This window comes from Mytilus edulis, chromosome 8, assembly GCF_963676685.1.
Source record: "Mytilus edulis chromosome 8, xbMytEdul2.2, whole genome shotgun sequence".
NCBI classification, from domain to species: domain Eukaryota; kingdom Metazoa; phylum Mollusca; class Bivalvia; order Mytilida; family Mytilidae; genus Mytilus; species Mytilus edulis.
Window position 1 is genome coordinate 67,244,641 of NC_092351.1, and position 20,486 is coordinate 67,265,126.

The 20,486-nt window shown below is 31.8% G+C and overlaps 1 protein-coding gene across 1 annotated transcript in view; it reads left to right on the forward strand.

Moving 5' to 3' along the window:
• LOC139486832 (AF4/FMR2 family member 1-like) overlaps window positions 1-20,486 on the forward strand; it is a 68,763-nt gene that overhangs the window by 42,432 nt on the left and 5,845 nt on the right. The window contains exons 10-15 of the mRNA XM_071271837.1: window positions 7,969-8,137; window positions 8,594-9,813; window positions 10,798-10,921; window positions 16,885-17,012; window positions 17,484-17,577; window positions 19,408-19,544. Of these exons, the coding sequence (XP_071127938.1) occupies window positions 7,969-8,137; window positions 8,594-9,813; window positions 10,798-10,921; window positions 16,885-17,012; window positions 17,484-17,577; window positions 19,408-19,544 (1,872 nt within the window). The remainder of the gene's footprint in view (window positions 1-7,968; window positions 8,138-8,593; window positions 9,814-10,797; window positions 10,922-16,884; window positions 17,013-17,483; window positions 17,578-19,407; window positions 19,545-20,486) is intronic.

Genomic DNA, 20,486 nt, shown 5'->3' on the forward strand with positions numbered 1-20,486 from the left:
TATGCATTAAATGTGTAAAACAATTTCTGAAGTAGAAATTAAGGAGAACAAAGACTACCTGCTGACAATACCATTCCCAGTAATTTGATATTAAATGGAAGCTATCAAAGCAAAACATATACTGAATTAAAAAGCCAATCGGTGCTCAAAAAAGGTTGTAAGCATTAGACTTATTTCTCTTCTCTACTGGTACATTACATAAGAAACTGAAGCTTAGGAATAGTACTGAGTGATAATTGAATTTTGGTATTATTTTATTCCTGACAGTTGTACAATGAAATAAGAAGGTTCATACAGGTACATTTTGTACTTTACAAATAACAAATCACTTCATTGTAAACAGAGATAAGTCATTGAACAATTATTGAATGTTCGTAAAGGTTGAAACACCTCCACAGGACTGCATCAGTGGATGGTTAAATAAATGTTTTAATATTTTTACTACAAAAAAATGGTAGATAAGATTTATTACTTGCAGATAAGTTTTAAACTAATCATTTGTTTATTCTATATGTAGATTTTCATGCATAATTTATTCTTTGAAAGGACTAAAATGTTGTTGAACTTTGTGGATATGGAAGATAATGGTTTTCAATAGTTTTCATAAGATCTGATTTATTTAAGAATTGAATGCTTCTTTTTGTAACTTTATTGGGGTGTAAAAGCGTTGACCGAAGTACATTTTGTATGAAGCGCGGAAGTGCTTCCTTCTAAAAATGTGCGCACGGTCAACGCTTTTACAACCCTATGAAGTTACAAAAAGAAGCATTCAATACTTATTACATTTTTTAGCTAGTATCATGAAAACACGATTTACATCAAGTTTTTATTTAATTTACCTGTGCACTTTATTATGGGACCTTGTGTCATCATGAATGATAAGTTTTATTGTGTAATGCAACTGCTTAAGGAATAACACGTGATGTGCAGTTAACCAATCAGAATAACGTATTATAATGAAACATACATCTAATGTAATTATATGTGTTTAATGTGTAGTTACGATTGTTTGATCCAGCAGCTTGTAATGTTAATCTGTTCGAAAAGAGTTTTGTATCAAATGTTAAATGAGAAAATAATGCAGTTCTTATTCAAAAGGAAACATGGTGAAATAACTTTGTTTAATTTAGCTGAAACAAGTGTTAGCCAAAAATTAGATAACAAGAGGGGGAATTAAACATATGTTCACAGATACAAGATAGTTTTTTTTTAAATATATTTAGTAACACTGGCTACTTTTGATAGAAACATTTTCCAAACTCTTTAGTTAAACAAAAAAATCAGTTGAACCAGTATGAATATATTAATTTGTCAGCTTTTAGCTGAAGTCATGTAGGGTTTACCAAGTGCATTTTCCTCTACAGTTTTGCATATTGCTGAGTGCATTCTTTGCTGAAGTTTTGAAGTTTACTGAGTACATTATGTTATTTCCAGAAACTAAACTGATCAGTGTAACCCTTAGAAAGTGACATTGAAACCACAAGAAAGTGTAATGAAACCCTTTAAGCAGATATAATTTCTGCTCCTTTATCAGAGGAAAAGAAATGAATGTCCTAGATTATTTGTGTTGTAATAGTTTTAAGAAGCAGTATAGGTCTCCATTAAGCAGTCACAGAAATATTCTACTATATAATAATTGGTTCCTGTACATTTTATTAGTGATATATGTTGGGATCAAAGATTACCAACTGTTATTCTATTTTCAGTAAATTATTGGTTAATACAGACTTACGAAGGCAAAACATGTACTGGATTATAAGCCAATCAAAATAGACTTTTAACAAGGTTTATATTCTGCTCATTGTTTGTGGTCAGATTAACAAAGTTACCTTTCTTAAGTGATCCACAATGGGATGAAATTATAAGGTCAACACTTTGGACTTCTCTTGTATAATGTCTACACTCAACAGGTGGAATATTGTGACTTATTAAGTTACGTAATACTTATAAATATACATTCAGTTCAATCTGATTACCCTAGCTAGCACTGTTCTGGGGGTTGGTAAAATATGTATTGTATGAAAAAACATTTTATATTCCATAATTTTCTTTCACATAAGTAGTGCAGTAATAATTTGATGTTGCATGGAAATACTGTGCTAGAAATAATCATTCCATTGTATGTCATAGTGTAAACTGCCTCTGAGTATCACCGAAGAGACATTTATTGTCGAAATGCGCACCTGGTGCAGAAAAATTGGTACATTAATGTTTTGACATGGCTAATATTTCACAAACATCAGAGAGACATGCTTAGTTTTGGTTAGAAATTCTCGGGGGATAATTGAGATACAATACCATGAAAAATATCTATTGCATAATCTATGAGAAAACTTTGTTATTTATTGTTGGTGTTGATGACAGAGCTCTTCCTCAGGTATTGTCAGGTATTGTCAATCATATTGGAAATTATATTCATAATTATATTTCACCTTTTGATACAGATTATGTTGACAATTATTACTGTGGAGGAGTTTTGTTAGTTTAATTTGAACTTCATTTAGTATGAAAACCCTGGTTTAGTTTTGTATTGAGGAACAATGATATGGCGTTAAAGGGGATAACCCTCTTTTGTTCTGCAGCTTTTCTTTTTTTATTGATTAACAGTGTATGATAATCTTATTGGTTAATTATCTCCGATTTATGTCAAGACCTTTGTACGTTTTCCTCTTCCTTATAAGACCTTGTAAACATACAGGTGAATGTTCAGGTAAAAAACCACCATTGATTTACGTCTTACTATTCAGTCCTTAGTACTGACTGCCTGTCGTATGTTTACTTATAATTTGTAATCTGAGGACACTTTAAAAGTTTTCTCTCAAAATTTGAATGAACTTATACTGAAATTAAGATTAATATTGAATAAAGGGTTCTTTTTTTCCTTAACCTGAATATTGTTTTTGGAAGTCTTATTTGATAGAATCATCTTCGATAAATTCTTCATGTCAATCAAGTTCCACAATTCAATGGTTAGTATCCTGTACTTTTTCCCACATTTAGTTCTAAACAGCCATAAGTTCATGACCCTTGTTCTGCAGTTTTTATTGATTTGAAAATTGAACCTTGATCTTTCTTCTGAAATCATATTGTAACTTGCAATAATTATATTTGGAAAGAAGACTATTTATATAACTGCTAAATAGATTACCTCAAGATGCCTTCTGTTTTTCTTTATTTGGTTGTTCCTGATGACTTTTACCAATATTTCCTTCCCTTTATTCTTTTGATAGAGAAAAAGGGGTTTGTTCTTATAGTTAATCATTAAATTGTTGGACCATGTCAAATATTGGCTTATGTGTTTTGAAAGTTTATGATCATCAGCTATTGAAAGACTAGACTTTAATTATATGAAGTTGTTCTGCATGTTGAACAGTGTGATAATGGAAATGAAGGAACGGCATTTTATAGCTTTGGACTTTGTTATTGATTCATTGTAACATTATGAAGCCAGATTTTCTGATCCTTCTATGGCAATGAATTTATTACAGAATTGACTTAATTGGTGATTTTAACTATTACGGGAATTTTAAACCCATGTAGAAGTAATTTTACACTCAGTACGGCTCTATGTATTGATGATTCGTAATCGAGAAGTACATTTGCCATTTTTGGTCATAATTCTGTACGATGTGGGTGTCAATCAGTGGTTAAAGAGTCGCAGGATTGTGCCAATGAATCTTGATCTTTTTTCCTACACTTATTTTAATTATATAATCCCCAAAACTACTTTCAATTTTCAAGGCTAAACTCGTTTATTCATTTAAGTATAAATAGTCTGATTGATAGTAAATGTGATAATTATTTGAAAGGCATTTATTAAGTAGGTGTTCATCAGTGTTTTTGAACATTTTCTTGATAAAAAGGAAATACTGGAATTTATTCCAAATCAAAAGTGCCGGAATTTTATTTAATGCTATTAGTTAACCAAACTGGTAACATTCCATCTGATGTTCTTCAGAGGTAACAATTTTCTCAGCAAAGTTTATATCTATCAACTCAAATATATATTACTTTAATTCAGTGTAGTTTGAAAGCTTCTCAGAAAATTTGATTTACAGAAAATGGTTAAAATTACATAAAATCAATGCAAATTTAATGCAGTAGTGGTTCAGATAAAACTGTCCTTTGTGCACTGATCTTTTATGTAATTAGATCACATTCGTAGTAGATTTGATTTCTTTTCAGTGCATGTTTGGAAATTTAAAAAGATTAAAATTCTTTTAATTTATAAAAGTTTCCTGTATTTGAATGCTTAGGCATATTTTGTGATTTAGTTATTCAGTTGTGTATGCAGAAAAGTAATGTTCTATTTATTCTGTTTGTCATGCATCAGAGGAGATAGGTGCATACAAGTCTTTGATGGTAGATCATATTACTGTTATTTGATAAATACAGTAATGTAAATTTAGGTCTGCAATGTAGGACAAATAAGTGCTCATTTCTTAAATTCAGTTTCAGTTTTTTTCTATTTCTGATGTCCATTAACACCTGAATGAATAACCTTTGATAAAAATAAGAAGATGTGGTATGAATGCCAACTGAATAACCCACCACCAGAGACCAAATGACGTAGAAGTTATTGACTATAGGTCATTGGCAGCATTTAACAATGAGAAAAACACATACCACATAGTCAGCTATAAAAGGCCCTGAAATGACAAGTATAAAACAACTCAAACACTTCCAATAAAATTTCATAAAAAATTGTGTCCAGATAAACAATGGTCAGAACAAACACTTTACCCAACCATGCTGATGTCCCCTTTATTAATAGGCTTATGATAATGGTGTTTTGGTGCCGAATAGTCGATTTCCAAAATAAGATACACATGAACCAGCCACCATCATGAAGGCCAGCTGGATTTGATTGTATAGTACAGGGAATTGTTATTTTGCTAATTTTCAAATTATTCTGTGCTTTAAGTGGGGTTAAATAAAAGAAGAAGAGAATCCTATTTTGAAAATAATGCCTCTGTGGGTGGTATTACAGTAAATTTCTCACGTTCATTCCATTGGTTGTCTGTTTCAATAATAGTAAACAAAAGTCGTTGATGATTTGTAAACAAAACTTTTAGAGAAAGTGTAAAGAAGATGTTTATCATCGAATACAGGTAAAGATAGACAGATTAAAATTTAAAATTCTTAATGTACTTGGTTACACTATAACTTACCATGATCTCAGTCAATAGGATAAAGGATCAGTGAACAAATGTATAAATAGCCCAGGTATTGGAATATCAAATTTATACAGTTAAATGATTGATTGTACAAAATAATTATCAATATTCAGATTATAAAAGACTTGACTTTGTCGAATACAAATTTAAATGTAGTACTAAATCCAAAGTTAAAGTTATGTACAACTTACGTAGGGTAATAAGTTACTTGTATGTACATTGCCTAAACTATTGTGACAGTTGATTGAAAACTAGTGGACAGGATGCACTTGCCATTAATGTTTATGGTATAAATTGTTCTTTGTATTGAAGTTATATGGTTATCTTGTTGTGTTTTAACTTTGACCTGACTTGTGGACCTGCTTTTGTTTTCTATTGTATAGACAATTGTTTGTTCAAGGCTTACTAAAAATCCAGCTTCAAATATTACATAATATGATATTTATAATAGACATAAACACGAGTTGAATTTTTAACCTGCTTCTTCATAAATTAACAGTTGGCATTAAAACATATCACCACTACTCAACACATTGTTTTGTCCCCAAGCTAAAAAAAACAACTAAATAGCATGATTTCCATGCTTTTGGAGTACTTATCATTGCTGTGAGGAGTTGAAACTTTTTTGGGGGCTAACAATCCTAAAATGGTACCATAGGTGTTTGTAGATACGCAGCATATACAATATTTAAGTATCAAGTACTTGAGTGTACATTAGATCACCCAGTTTTATCATTGGAATAAGCAAAACATTGGTTAGGAAAGAAGGGTGAATGCCTGTAATTTCTGTAATACTACTTTATTTTAAATTGGGAATTTCAAATAAACTGTGAACATAAATGTTCTTATGCATGGAGCTTTTGGGACAATATGTTAACAATTTTTTTAATGTCATAAATGCTGTACTTAATTTAGCATAGGATAAAGGTCGTTGACCACATAGGTATTTTTACAGTAACTGCTGTTAGAGGTCATTATCTTGAGCCTTCAGTGATGTTTTCTGTTACTATGAGCAAATCTTTGAAACATTTGAAATTTAAAATGTCGGCTTTCTGGTGGCATTCAGAAATACTAGACCGTTGACAATTTTCCATTTTTCAAGGTATCAAGTATTTTAGTAGAATGAGAAAAAGTAATTACTAATTTCTGTTTTAGAATTTGATATGAGAAATGTGCCATATGTTACAATGATATTCTAATTCATTCTATTAGGTGTATTGATTTTATAATACCAATAATGATCTTACCACCTTTAAATCTCAGGTGTGATATATTGTTCTTTATCTCCACTTTATTACAATTATTATATCAACAACTTGTTTGTATCAGTCTAGCCTCTTGTGCATGTTGTGTGTGAGGTACAATTGTGACCTGGTGAAATCCAAGACTTATAATTAGGTATAGCTGCTTGACAGCTAAGCATGCAGCATTTAGTCTTCTGAAAAGACTGACAAATCTGCTTTCAGACTTATAAAGTATCATATATCATGTTATAAATCAGATTAAAGGTTGTTGGTCCAGTACAATTGTCTTATGTAATATTTGCTGTTGGACATAAGGGCCATCAATCCTGAACCAACACAATCATGTCTATAAACTTTTTGATACCTTATGTTTGTGGTAGTCAATAGGATGTGTTGATAAGGCATAAAACATTTATTATCTGTAACTTTATTAAATACATCTATATGTCAAGGATCTTAATGATATCTTAAATGTATTCGTAAATTAGCTGAGCATGCTTGTTTTTGGTGTTACATAATCTCTCTAATGTATGCAGATGTTGGTTTTTTCCTTCACAGGTGTTTTAATTTATGTTACATGAAGTTGTTTTGTATTTGTGGTGAATTCAGAATATACTTTATTAAAATGGATGGTTACATTTTCTAGGCTTCATCTATTTTGAAAAATTGACCAATGTGTTCAACAAGGAACATTCCTTGTTGAACACATTTTACATATTTTTACTTCAAACAAGAGCTAATTTTAACAGTGAGGCAACATTGAATTGAAGGTCTGTAGGTATTTGTATGTCTGAAATCATCAGGTTCAAGATTTGTGAAGCCCATATACAAACTAAATTTGGTACTAGGAAAGCTAGCGAGATATAAACATGTAATAATTTAAAAGTGCCTAGAAAGTGTGAGCATACTCTATACAATGTTGCAAGGAATCAGAACTTAATTTATTCAAAAATTAGATTATGGCTAATATGGTCAGACTGATAATAAAAAGAGGAATACTACTAGATATTGTAATAAGGAACAAAGGCTCAGTTTGAATAAAATATAATGCATTATAGATGCCTCCTTCTCAGGGTTTTGGTGTCTGAGTGGTCTTAGAAGTCAAACTACTATATCACTAGCTTGTGAACATTGAGGTTTAGAGTTCAAATCCTGCACTTGACTCCAATCTTAATTATCTAGTATAACCAGTTTTCTTACCAAAGGTTGGTGGTTCCTTCTGGGCGCACTCTGGCTTCTATAAAAGCTGATCACCATGAAATAGCACAGTTGATGAAGAAAGTGTTGTTAAACACCTATCAATCAATCTAGCAGATTTCTTTGAAATAATTATTTGGCTGCTACTACCACAGTTTCCTTTGTTGTTTTTCTGTTTTGAGACAGACATATTATTATGGATCACCAGAGCCCTTTGACAGTTCAAGCAGTGAATCAGTAATGATTCAACATGTTTTCCATTTGTTTTGCAGGTCACCAGTGTTCTCTCGCAGTTCTAGTAGTGAATCGATCTAGATTATTTGTTTAAAGTTTGGTGTTTTTTTTTGCAGGTCACCGATGTCCTCTGATAGTTCTAGCAGTGAATCAGGCAATGATTCAGATAGCAGTTCTGATGACAGTAATTCATCTTCGAATTCAGATGATGATGATGAAGAGGATAAGGTTCAAGTGAGGGTGGACAGGGTCAAATCTCCATCAAAATCTCCTGCACATGACAAGGTAAGAAAAATAAGATAAGTAGTAAAGGTTATAAACCAACACTTTATATGGTTATGAGAGTAGAAAATTATAGACCTGTTTTAACTTTTGATTACAAAAAAATGCAACTTCGTTGTTAATCAAAACACTGAAGTTACGAATCCAAGATTTAATATCAAACAAACTAAGCCAACATGCACTTGTTTTATGAACACATTTCAAAAGCTTGGAAAGGATAGTTAAAGGCTGTACAGTTGCCTATAATAAGTTACAAACATTTCATTGGAACTTTGATGGGTAGTTGTCTCATTGGCAATCATACCACATCATCTTATTTTTATATTGAAATTTTTTTTTCAAGCATGAGTTTAACATAATGCATACAAATGTTAGATTTTGAAACTAATTTGTTGATTCTGTTACATTTATTAAAGAACCTTCAAAAGTGTGTAAAAGTTATGTTTTATTACATTTCAGTCTTCTAATTCTACATCCTGGAAGTTAGAGAACTTCCTTCCTGGTGACAAATGTCCAAAGCCATCTCCTATTGTATCTGACCATAGTGATGACAATAAAGAACTGCTTGATAAAATCTGCCTAGAATTCATCCATAAAAGTCCAACAAACAGTATTGAAAAATCACCAAACGAGCAGCTTCATTCTGACACTAGTAGTAGTAGTAGTAGTAGTGGTGGCAGCAGTCCACAATCTATTCACTCACCGGCAGAGTCCATACCATCAAAGTCACCATTGGTGAATGGGATAGCGCCTACTAAAAAGATTAGTTTACACAGTGACAATAGTGATAGTGAAATTGATGTTGTGAATACACCGCAGAAAAAAGTGTCTTTAATGCCACAAAGTGACAGTGGTGTTGCTAAGTGCTTAAATTTTGCTGATCCCAACAAATCGACATCAGGGAGATTATCTTCACCACACAAACCAACATTAGCAAGATTAATGTCACCCAAAAAACCAACATCAGGGAGACAATCGTCCCCTAACAAACCAATATCAGGGAGGTTATCATCCAAGAGATTGAGTTCAGGGTCTGGAAGTATTATTGGACTTGTGAGTAGTGATGAAGAGGATGAGAATGATGGACCTCGTAATAATAATAATATGGAATTAAATTTACAAGACATCATCGATTCTGTCGGTACCAAACATACTCCCTTATCGCCAATACACCAGGAACCTGAAAAAGTTCCCCCCAAATCTCCATGTTTAAAGACAACCGTGAATAAAGACGCTTTGAAATTCAATGATGGAAAACCTTCAATAGTGGTCCGTCTTAATTTTAAAAATGTTGAACACTTGATAAAGAACAGAATAAAAAAGTCACCATATCGTGATAAAGTAGGAATTAAGTGTGAGGAATTGAAGCAGAAATCACCATATCCTATCATCAAATCACCAGATCATAAGCATGATAAGTTTATTGACGAAACTGCCAATACTGAACCCCAGGAAATGGATTTAGATACAGACTCAGAAATGGCCAATGTCCATATTGAGGATTATAGTTCTAAAAATGTGTCTTCTTATTCTTCTTCACCTCTTAATGATAAGTGTTGGAAACCTAGTGACAAAATTAGCATTAAACGCAAAGAAAATGCACCGGAAAAAGTGTTCACAAAAAGACGAAAAATCACGCCGAAGACAAATAATAAATCAACAGAAACTGCTCAACAAGAGTAAGTGTTTAATGTTATTTGAGTGTTACTCAACAAGAGTAAGTGTTTAATGTTATCTGAGTGTTGCTCAACAAGAGTAAGTGTTTATCTTTTGTTTATTGCGCAACAATAGTAAGTGTTTGATTTATTTGTGAATTTTGGATTTTACGATGTATTCGTATGGATTATTTTAAAGCTAATGATATCAATTGATATGTATACATTAGTTCGAGTAGGTAAGTATACATTGGTAATATCACTGCTGAATTTAAAGATTCAGAAAAAAATTGACAACAACTGATGAATTGAAAGGGGTATATATTCAACAATTTTCCTGACAATTTCCCCCAAAAAATCTTACTGCAGATGAGAAATGAATCATGTAATAGCAGAAGTGTTGACGCTAGATGTTTCCAAATTTCATACAGATTTTAAATGCAAAAAAAAGAACCATTTTCTGTTCATTTCAGAAATTTGTGTTTTTCTTTTCACCAAGGTGTTCAAATAAGTTGTTTAAGAGACCACATACAAAAAAAACAGTTGAGATAGATATTTCAGCGACTTTCAGAACACCTCTAACAACCTCTATTATACTGATCTTTCAAAGCATGCAACAAAAACAGGTAGTTTAAGATAATGAACAGTTGTCAACTTTGAAGTTTGTGGCTCTGGCTGATCAGGACATTTCAGACGAAATAGTAGTTTTTTTGTAAACAGGATTTATGGAGTTCTCAAGAATTTCCAGAAAAAAATATTAAATGGGTCTTAAAGCTCTCAAAATGCAGGATTTTGCAATCAAACTAAATTGTTGAAAAATTTAATGGGGGCATGCCCCTAGACCTCTCCCCCTAACAAGTTTGTGCTAACTGTTAATACTTCTAAAAAATGCTTTGAAATTTCTTAATACAACCAATATACTAAAATAGGGATAAACATCTCTGAAATAATTGTGCAGTAAATTAACTCATTTGTGTTAGTCCAGAAATTCCATGATTCTATTTTCAGGAAAGACAGCCATGAAGATGACCATAAATGGGACAGAAAACGGCCCCTGCGGTCAACAGAGAGTAAAGGTCCTCTTAGCAATAGTAGTAGTTCTAGTCATACAGATAAACCAGAGTTTGAACTGGTAAATATACCCTGTCTTTATGTACAGCCCACATGTTGTCTTTTCCATCTGTCCATGGTGAGATTGTCATTTGTGGCAACCTCTTTCAGTATAATACTAAGTACAAATATGTTTTAACCATTTTAGGAGAATGTGAGATGAATTTTGAGTGAGCATGAGTTGGTTTTCAATGTTTGGGAGGAGGGAAATGGCAAAATCAATGGTTAATTGGTTCTAAAATACTAAATTTCTAAAGTTAATTGCTTGTTTTAAAATAGATACCTTATAAATACTATACTTTGACCTATAATGGTTTACTTTACAAATTATGGCTTGATGGATAGAGATTTGTCTCATTGGCACTCATACCAAATCTTCTTGTATCATTGAAATACAGATTCAATTACTGTGGATTCATTTATTTATGTGGGTATCAGTTTTCGTGGATTGCATAAAACTTGCATATTCGTGGATTGTAGAAAACTTGCATATTGGTGGATATTTAATTTCGTGGTTTTGCCTATCTCTGCCTATTGACAATGTTATTTGTTCTATATTTGAATTTGTGGTTCACTTGTACCCACGAAACCCACGAAAATTGGTGAACAAAGAATAATAATGAATGCACAGTATGATGATAGTTGTCACAATATTTTTATACCCCCGCTTTGAAAAAAAGGGGGGTATACTGTTTTACCTCTGTCTGCCCTTCTGTCAGTCCATCAGTCCATCAGTCCGTCAGTCAGTCAGTCCGTCAGTCAGTCAGTCAGTCAGTCCGTCCGTCCGTCCGTCCGTCCGTCCCATGAATATTTTTCGTCACATTTTTCTCAGGAACTACATTACCAGGATTTCTGAAATTTGGTTTCAGGCTTGATATAAGTCGGCTATACTGTGTGATGCGTTTTCAGATTCATCACTTGACAACTTCCTGTTTACTGAACACTTGTATCATTTTTACACCTGATAGCCAAGTAGAAAATTTTTCGTCACATTTTTCTCAGGAACTGCACTACCAGGATTTCTGATGTTTGGTTTCAGACTTGATATAAGTCAGCTATACCGCGTGATGCGTTTTCAGATTCATCACTCAACAACTTCCTGTTTACCGAACACTTCTATGATTTTACACATGGAGCCAAGTTGAAAAATTTCGTCACATTTTTCTTAGGAACTACAATACAAGGATTTCTGAAATTTTGTTTTAGGGTTTAAATAAGCCAGCTTAACTGTGTGATGCATTTTGAGATTCATCACTCAACAACTTCCTGTTTACCAAACACTTGCATATTTTTACACTATTAAAATTATCCACTTGCGGGGTTGGGGGGGGGGGGGGGGGATCATGAGAGAACAGTAGCTGTAGTTTCACTTGTTTGATTTGCATAGATATTTATTTAAATGCTCTTTGGATTGTTGTGAATGATGAGTAGATATTTAACAATGTGTATTTGACAAGTTGTAGATATGTTGGTCAGATGTGTAAATAAACATTAAGGTCATGGTTAGTACAACATCAAAATCATAACAGCTTTACCTACATAATATACTTTATAAATAATTAACAGGAGTATCCTGTTGTCGACAATTCTTTATATATATACAGATAAATACAGTTTAATGTAAAGTTCAAGGTTGATAATTCATTGTTTCTGCATTTATGTATATGTCAGATAGGATTTAAGATTAAATCCCTTCAGAGGTGTAAGAAAATCTGCCTTATCAGTTTTTAGCAGTTTTATGAGAAAAAATATCCAGGTCATGATTGACATTAATTCAAATTGTATCATTCATTTTTACAAAACTTTTTGTCCCTATCAAGTTCTATGAATTCAAAATGGTTAACATGGATACTATGAAAATTCATAATCCATTCTTTAAAAAAAAATCCGGCTATTGATACAATTCTAAACCTTTTGTCAAAGACTCCTTAATTTTTTTTAGGAAAAGTTCAAAACTAAATCTAATTATATTTCAGTTTGATAAGAACATGACCAACTTTCAAATCAAAGTGCATACAGGTCGTTAAATATGTAAAATGAGATGTGTTAACAAGTTATGTGCATTAGAATGAACACATTAAAACCTACTCTTGGGAATCATTGACAACATCTCTACATTTAATCTGTCACTACTCTATAAATTACATTACGTTATGACCTAATGCATTTCTACACTTTTTGAACACTGGAATATGTTCTTTTGAAGATAATGAACCTTTGATAGAACAATACACAAGAAATCAATTGTTTAAACACTATCCCATAAATCAGCTTCATAATCATATCAAAGAGGGCAGTCTCTTGTAAACAAAAGGAATCGGAAACCTGCAAAATATTGATTTAGTAACTTGTATCTTATTTCCTGACTAAAAAGCTTCAAGTAGAATTATGGGTAGAAAAATCTGTCCAAATTAGTTTTGCTATGCAATTTCTATTTGAAATATTATCATAAAAATTATTTTGTTTGCAAATAGCTTGGTTTTTGTGGAACCACTAAATATGTAGAAATTTGAACAACTTGGAATAGTCAAAAATGGGAAACTACTGTCAGAAAGCAAATGTTTACTTTACACTGATTCAAATACTTTTTCAAAGGTCATTAGTCATGATTAGTTATTTATAAGAAAAGGAACCAACACATGATATTCAATGTTCAGAAGAACAATCTGATAGTTATACTACTACTAGAGTGTGTTTAATGACCTTTACTTTTCATGACGATCTCACATTGTTAGCTCAGTAATACTTATTTTATGAATGGGACAAAGTAAGCATTTACACCCGATACAAATCATCTGGGGGTGGATCCTGATTGCTTTTTATGAAAACGTGACACCAAGAATGAGCTCAATTTAACCTCATGAATGTTTTTAATAAGTATTTTAAGTTATCTTTCCAAATATTTTAAGGTACAATATAATAGGTTTCTCAAAGGTTAAGGTTTTGTTATTGTACATGAAAAAAATAGATAGAAAATAAGTACAAATGTTTGCACTTCTAACTTTGTTTCATAATTTTGAAAGCCAAAACAAAAACAGGGGATCTAATGTCCTATTTAAAGTTATCCTATTTTAAGGCCTTATTTTGTTGTACATGTGTGGTTAAAGTTAAAACTGTCAGTATTTATATTTAGTTCTTGGTTTGTTGGTGCTTTACATCAATTTTAACAAGCCTTATCAGAATGAGAGTAATTGAAACATGCATTATAAAATTGAATGAAAAGATAAAACTGAAATTAACTTTCCAGATGATCAACACTATTTTGGTTTCTAAGATAAAATTGTAAATAGAAACAGTGCAGCAGCATCTGATGGCTTTTAAACATTTACATTAATAAAGGAGAGATTATTAATCACACCTTTGTGCTTTGGAAATTCATTGATTTTTTGATGTTTTGGATTCCTAATAATGTTTCTTTGGGTATTTTTTAATCATTTATTATCACTTTGGTAAAAAAAAAATCTTTTCAAAGTTATCATAATATTTGTATGTTATGTCAGTCAATGTGCTACATTTATCTATTGAGTGTTGACACCTTCTGTTGGAGGCTATAGACATGTTGTTATTTATTACAATTTTCATTGTTCAAGTGGTCCTTATGATTACATAAATATTTTACTTCTTTGTGATGTTTTATTTTCCCTTATAAGATTTTTTTTTGTTAATTTACTTGCCTAACCGACCTTTTCTGTGGTATCTGACAAACTTAATTGTCAAGCCTTTTAAAGACTCGGAGGACCCATAGGTTGGGTATTATATGCCATTAACTAATCTACATAAAACACAGAATATGGGAAAGCTGCCACATAACTCGTACTTTGAACAATGTAACAATATGTAAAGGGAGAGTTTCACAGTTACACATGTTATACTAGAAAAATGTAAATGCATTTGACCTATATTGTTATAATGACTCCTATGTTAAGCATTAAAGTAAGTTAGGCTGGATAAGCAGTCAGTCGTTCAAAGGATCCCATGAGTAAACCTTCCAATCCTTTTAAAATCAAAGACACTTTATTAGGAGTTGGTAGCTAGATTTCTACTTCCCTTTTCCCATTTGAACCTTTATCATGATTGATTAAGGTTAGTCATTTACATATTTTATACCAAATGTTTTTATTATCATTTGGTAAATGTACTTTGACGTTACCTGTATGTTACACCTGACTGTCATACTGTAGTCATGTTTATATTTTGTCTGTTGATTTGTAAGTCAACAGTATGTTTAGGTCACTAAGCCAGTAAATGCAATAATTTTATGTATACTTTCTGTATAATTTGTCTGTCTTCCCATTAACTATGACTTGTCATTAATTAAATAAATCAATTACAAGCACTTCAGTGAATTTAAATGTAAAACATCAAGATCAGAATAATAAATCTTCTTTACTACTAAGTACAATACTCCTTTTTCCTGCCCAAGTTTTGTGTTGCTTGCATGGAAATTTGTGGAATCTTATTTTTTAACAATATCTGCAATTGACTGTCTGCAATTGTGGTAAATTTGTGTTGGTTAATTATTTGGTATCCTAGTTATGTCATTATAAACCAAAGATATAGTGTTACAAATGAATCAATTCTGTCCTCTGGTGACCTTTGTTGATAAAAAACTGCTAGAAAATAGTTTGACCTAAGCACAGATTTTTAATGACATATAAAGTTGTGCACCTGCAATTTAAACGTTTGATCTTATTTACTTAGTAATATTAAGGTTTATCATACCAAGATATGGACTTGGCTGTATTAGTTTTTTATTCGTAAATACTTGAAAACGGATTGACAGAATTCCACAAAACATGAAAGAAATGAAGTTGTGCACCTGCAATCTTTCTGTATGATCTTGGTGTTTTTAGGGCTTTTCATATCAAACATGGACTGTTTCTGTTAACATTTTTTAGAGACAGTAGGTAACATAATTCCTCTTATGAAGACTCAAACACTCTTCAATATGATACAGATATCTTTAGTTATGGAATAACTGTTTCACAACTGATATCGGATATGTTCCTTACGTCGTAACTACAATCCCCTTCCATTTCATGAATGTGACCTACTGAATTAGACTACTTACTGGATTTGTTATCACATAAACAACACGACGGGTGCAGCATATGGAGCAGGATCTGCTTACCCTTCCGGAGCACCTGAGATCACCCCTAGTTTTTGGTGGGGGTCGTGTTGTTTATTCTTTGGTTTTCTATGTTGTGTCATGTGTACTATTGTTTGTCTTTTTCATTTTTAGCCTTGGCGTTGTCAGTTTATTTTGGATTTATGAGTTTGACTGTCCCTTTGGTATCTTTCGTCCCTCTTTTATAGATATAGGAAGATGTGGTGTGAGTGCCAATGAGACAACTCTCCATACAAATAACAATTTAAAAAGTAAACCATTATAGGTTAAAGTACGGCCTTCAACACGGAGCCTTAGCTCACACCGAACAACAAGCTATAAAGGGCCCCAAAATTACTAGTGTAAAACCATTCAAACGGGAAAACCAACGGTCTAATCTATATAAACAAAACGAGAAACGAGAAACACGTATATATTACATAAACAAACGACAACTACTGTACATCAGATTCCTGACTTAGGACAGGTGCAAACATTTGCAGCGGGATTAAACGTTTTAATGGATCCAAACCTTCTCCCTTTTTCTGAAACAATAGCATAACATCACAACAAAGAAAAACATACGATAAAATATCAATTGGCAGACTTAACTCAATCAAAAAACGTATGATTAAACAATGAACGAATAAATTTGATCTGCGATATCTATAAATATTAAAAAAACTATTTTTATAATTATAAGACTGAATGGCTTAAACAAGACTCACAGCTAGACAGTGTTTGGAGATAGAAATTTACATACAATAATTCAGCATATATATGTTTCTATATTTGATGCATGCCAAAACATGAACCAAGTAATTAAATCATGGAAAGTTTTTTCTGATATTTTATAAAACCGTTGTACTGTTTTGCAGGTGGAAGACCTTAATGGCCAGGCTAACAGTGATGCTCACCCGTCCTCTGTAGAAACCATCTTCAATCGAGAAGGAGACGGTGATCACGAAACTTTCAGTCGCAAACCAGTCAGGAAACCAGATGAACCGTAAGATATTGGTTTATATCATAATACTTGTACCAAGAATTGTGGTAAATTATAATGAGACAGCTCCAAAAAAACACAAGTTAACAAAATAAATCTATACATGTTATATAAGTCACTTTGTGGTCGTTAAAATTTTAGGTGATTTCAGCAGACTGACCAAAAGAATTGAAAAAGAAACAGACAATAAATGCAGCTAATGAGATGGCACTGAATTTAAAATAGATTTTTTGAGTCTCATACTCATTATTGTCTACTTCAAATTTTTTCTCTGGATGATATTTTAGATAAATTGGTTGATTGGTATTTACTTTACACTGCATCAGCAAATAACTTTAGATAGATAAAAGTATACAAAAGGTAACCTGAAAAATACTTTCTGTTGGTAATGTTGTGTGTAGATGCTTTTAGCACATGCTTAAAGCTTAGTTTTAAAAAATTTGGAATAAATATTTAATGACCTATTTATTACAGTTTGGAATCAAGTGATATTCACCGATCTCGTGCCAGAGATCTGAAGCATCAGGCAGATGAACTTGCCAAACGACTGAAGCATCATCCAGACTTTGTAAGTTACAGTAATGTTCACAGATATGTAGAGTAATACCCCAAAAAATACACCATATATTATGTAATAGTTTTGGACAGTGCGCATAGTGCATTTTCGGAAATCTTCCAGGATATCCTGCATGACAGACTTATTTCCTCAGTGAATTTATCAATTAAAAAAGTACAGAAATATAGCAACTAAATATCATTCAACCCAAAAGTCGTCTTTTATTTATCCTTGTCCTTAAGTGATCAAGAAAATTAAACATTTACTAAACAAATGCTTTGCTTGTATGCTAATACAACCTATCGATGCTTTGCTTGTATGCTAATACAACCTATCGATGCTTTGCTTGTATGCTAATACAACCTAGTATATATTTGTTTAGGGGCCAGCTGAAGGACGCCTCCGGGTGCAGGAATTTCTCGCTACATTGAAGACCTGTTGGTGACCCTCTGCTGTTGTTTTTTATTTGGTCGGGTTGTTGTCTCTTTGACACATTCCCCATTTCCATTCTCAATTTTATTTTTATTTGATGTTTTTCCCCCTAAGTCTGAATTTTGGAAATGGACTCATCTAAGCTGCAAAAAACACATCAAAGTCTGTAAAAGTTCATATTGTCTTTCTTCAGTCAGTTTCATTTAAATTCTCTAAACAGCTATTAATAGAATTGATTGTTCTTGAAATACATCTATCTACATGTAAAGAAAAACCAGAGCTAGAATAACCAGTCTCAGATGTTGTAATTGAATGTCAAATGATGTAATCAAAAGTATTTAATAGTAAACAATCAATTTTGATGACAAAGAAAACATATTTTGAACTTTAATATATGAACTTATCATTAAATTTAAATTTGTTTGATTATCTGACACAGTAATAAACTTCAGGACCGTCCTGTCAATGTCAACAATAATGACAGTTGTTTCTTATCAATTCTTCTTACTAAGTCTGATGATTGAGTGCATTTCTTTGCAACATTTGTTTAATAAATGGCCGACATGTTTTTTGCTCATAAATCATGTGGTAGTGCAGAATAGGTGTTGATTAGAACGTAAATGCCATTTACATAACTGAGATGTGAGAAATCATAATTACCATACTTATACAGACAGTCTGTGATGGAGGCTTATGAATAACTTTTAAATAAAAGTGTTATTGTTTATCAGAAAAAACTACAGGTTTTGGTAATCAAACCATACAAAACCAAAGAATGGGGGTGGTTTGAGATTTTAAAAGTACTGTTAATTCAAAAATTATTGTGTGCATTTATTAAAGTGATTTTGGAAGATTGGACTAAAATGCAAGATAAATTATTGTGATTCCGAAAAAAAAAGTCCACAGTGATATACGATTCAGATATAAGATTGCAAGTTCTTATTATTGCGATATTCACTTAGTTGCATTATTCGATTAATTTAAACCTGGCAATAATTTGTGAAATAACACTAACTAGTTTCTGAATTTACACTATTAAACTAGTAAAACCAGGCTTTATGTACCCTTGTGATTGGTTGACACTTTTAAGTTTGATCACAAATTTTTTTTTTATCATTGTTGTTTTGGTCTGTTTTAAATACTAATAGCCTCTAGATGTCTTTTAGTTAATTAGGTCATTGGGTCGCTATATGATGTAGAATTTTGATAGTTGATATTGAATTTATTCACAACTTTTCTTCTCTGGGCCATTTTGAACTCAACATATTGTAGACATACATCTATTATTGAAGACAATAAAAATCATATAGATTCAGCTTATGCCAGCCAGTTATTACATTTTCCATCCATTTCAGATAATGAAATATGTTTTGCTTCTAGGTATTTAAATGATTGTGATTTTTGTTTCAGACTGACAGAATTGCTATGTATTTATTGTATACTGAGTCTATGTCGTCCTTTGTTTTGTGTGGGTATGCCATGGAAAAAGAGGAACGCAAGGCCACCGATGTTTATAAAATGTACTCTGACACATTTAACTTAATATCGTAAGTATCTTAAAACAATCAACCGTTACAAAAAAAAATGATTTATACGGCAAGATGTATTAAAAATGTTAAAGAAAGCATTGCCATCACCTATTTACTGAAACAAGATTTTAAACAGGTGTCGTAGACGAAGTAGGTACCCAAACATTCCCTTTATCTGTCTAGACTATTTTCTTTAAAAAAAAAAAGAATACACTGAAAATAGCAAACATTAATTTAAACTCTCCTTCCATATCCTTTAGAAGTTCGAAACTTCACCAGAGATATTTTATTGGTTATTACAAAGTTAGTTATGTGTTAGAAAAAATCCTTTGATCTGAAAGAGTGCATTTTTTTAGAAACTTGGCAATTTGTAGCAGTGTAGGATGAAAAGTTATTTATAAAATAGTTTCCTTTAATTTATTTCCCCTACTTGATAATTTTTATGAATTAATATTTGACTATATTGATTCAGCAATTGTTTTAGGAGATTAAACAACATTAAATTAACATTAATTTTATGTCTTTCTTGTGGTTTTTGAGAAAGCCATTAATTTTCTGTACAGATCACAAAATACTAGGATGTTATGCTGCAGTCTCTGTAAGTGTAATGAAAATTCCTGGTAAAAATAGTCAAAGTTCTTTTAGATCTAATAAATTGCTACAATTTCTTATTACAATCCTCACCAAGAGAATAATAATGTATTATACTGATGAGCATATCTAGTACATTTTACCATCATTGATATAATTCAGATTATGAACAGTGATATTCTCTTGAATGTACTTTACAAATACACTTGGGAAGGACAGTTTTAATGACCTGTAGAAAAGAATTTGTCTAAATGGACTATTTCAGAAATTAAACTGTCACTGCAAATTATTTTGCAAATTATTAAAGTTTTTAAACATTACACTATAACCAGAATGTTCTTAAGCAGTCTAAGTAGTTATGTAATCTCT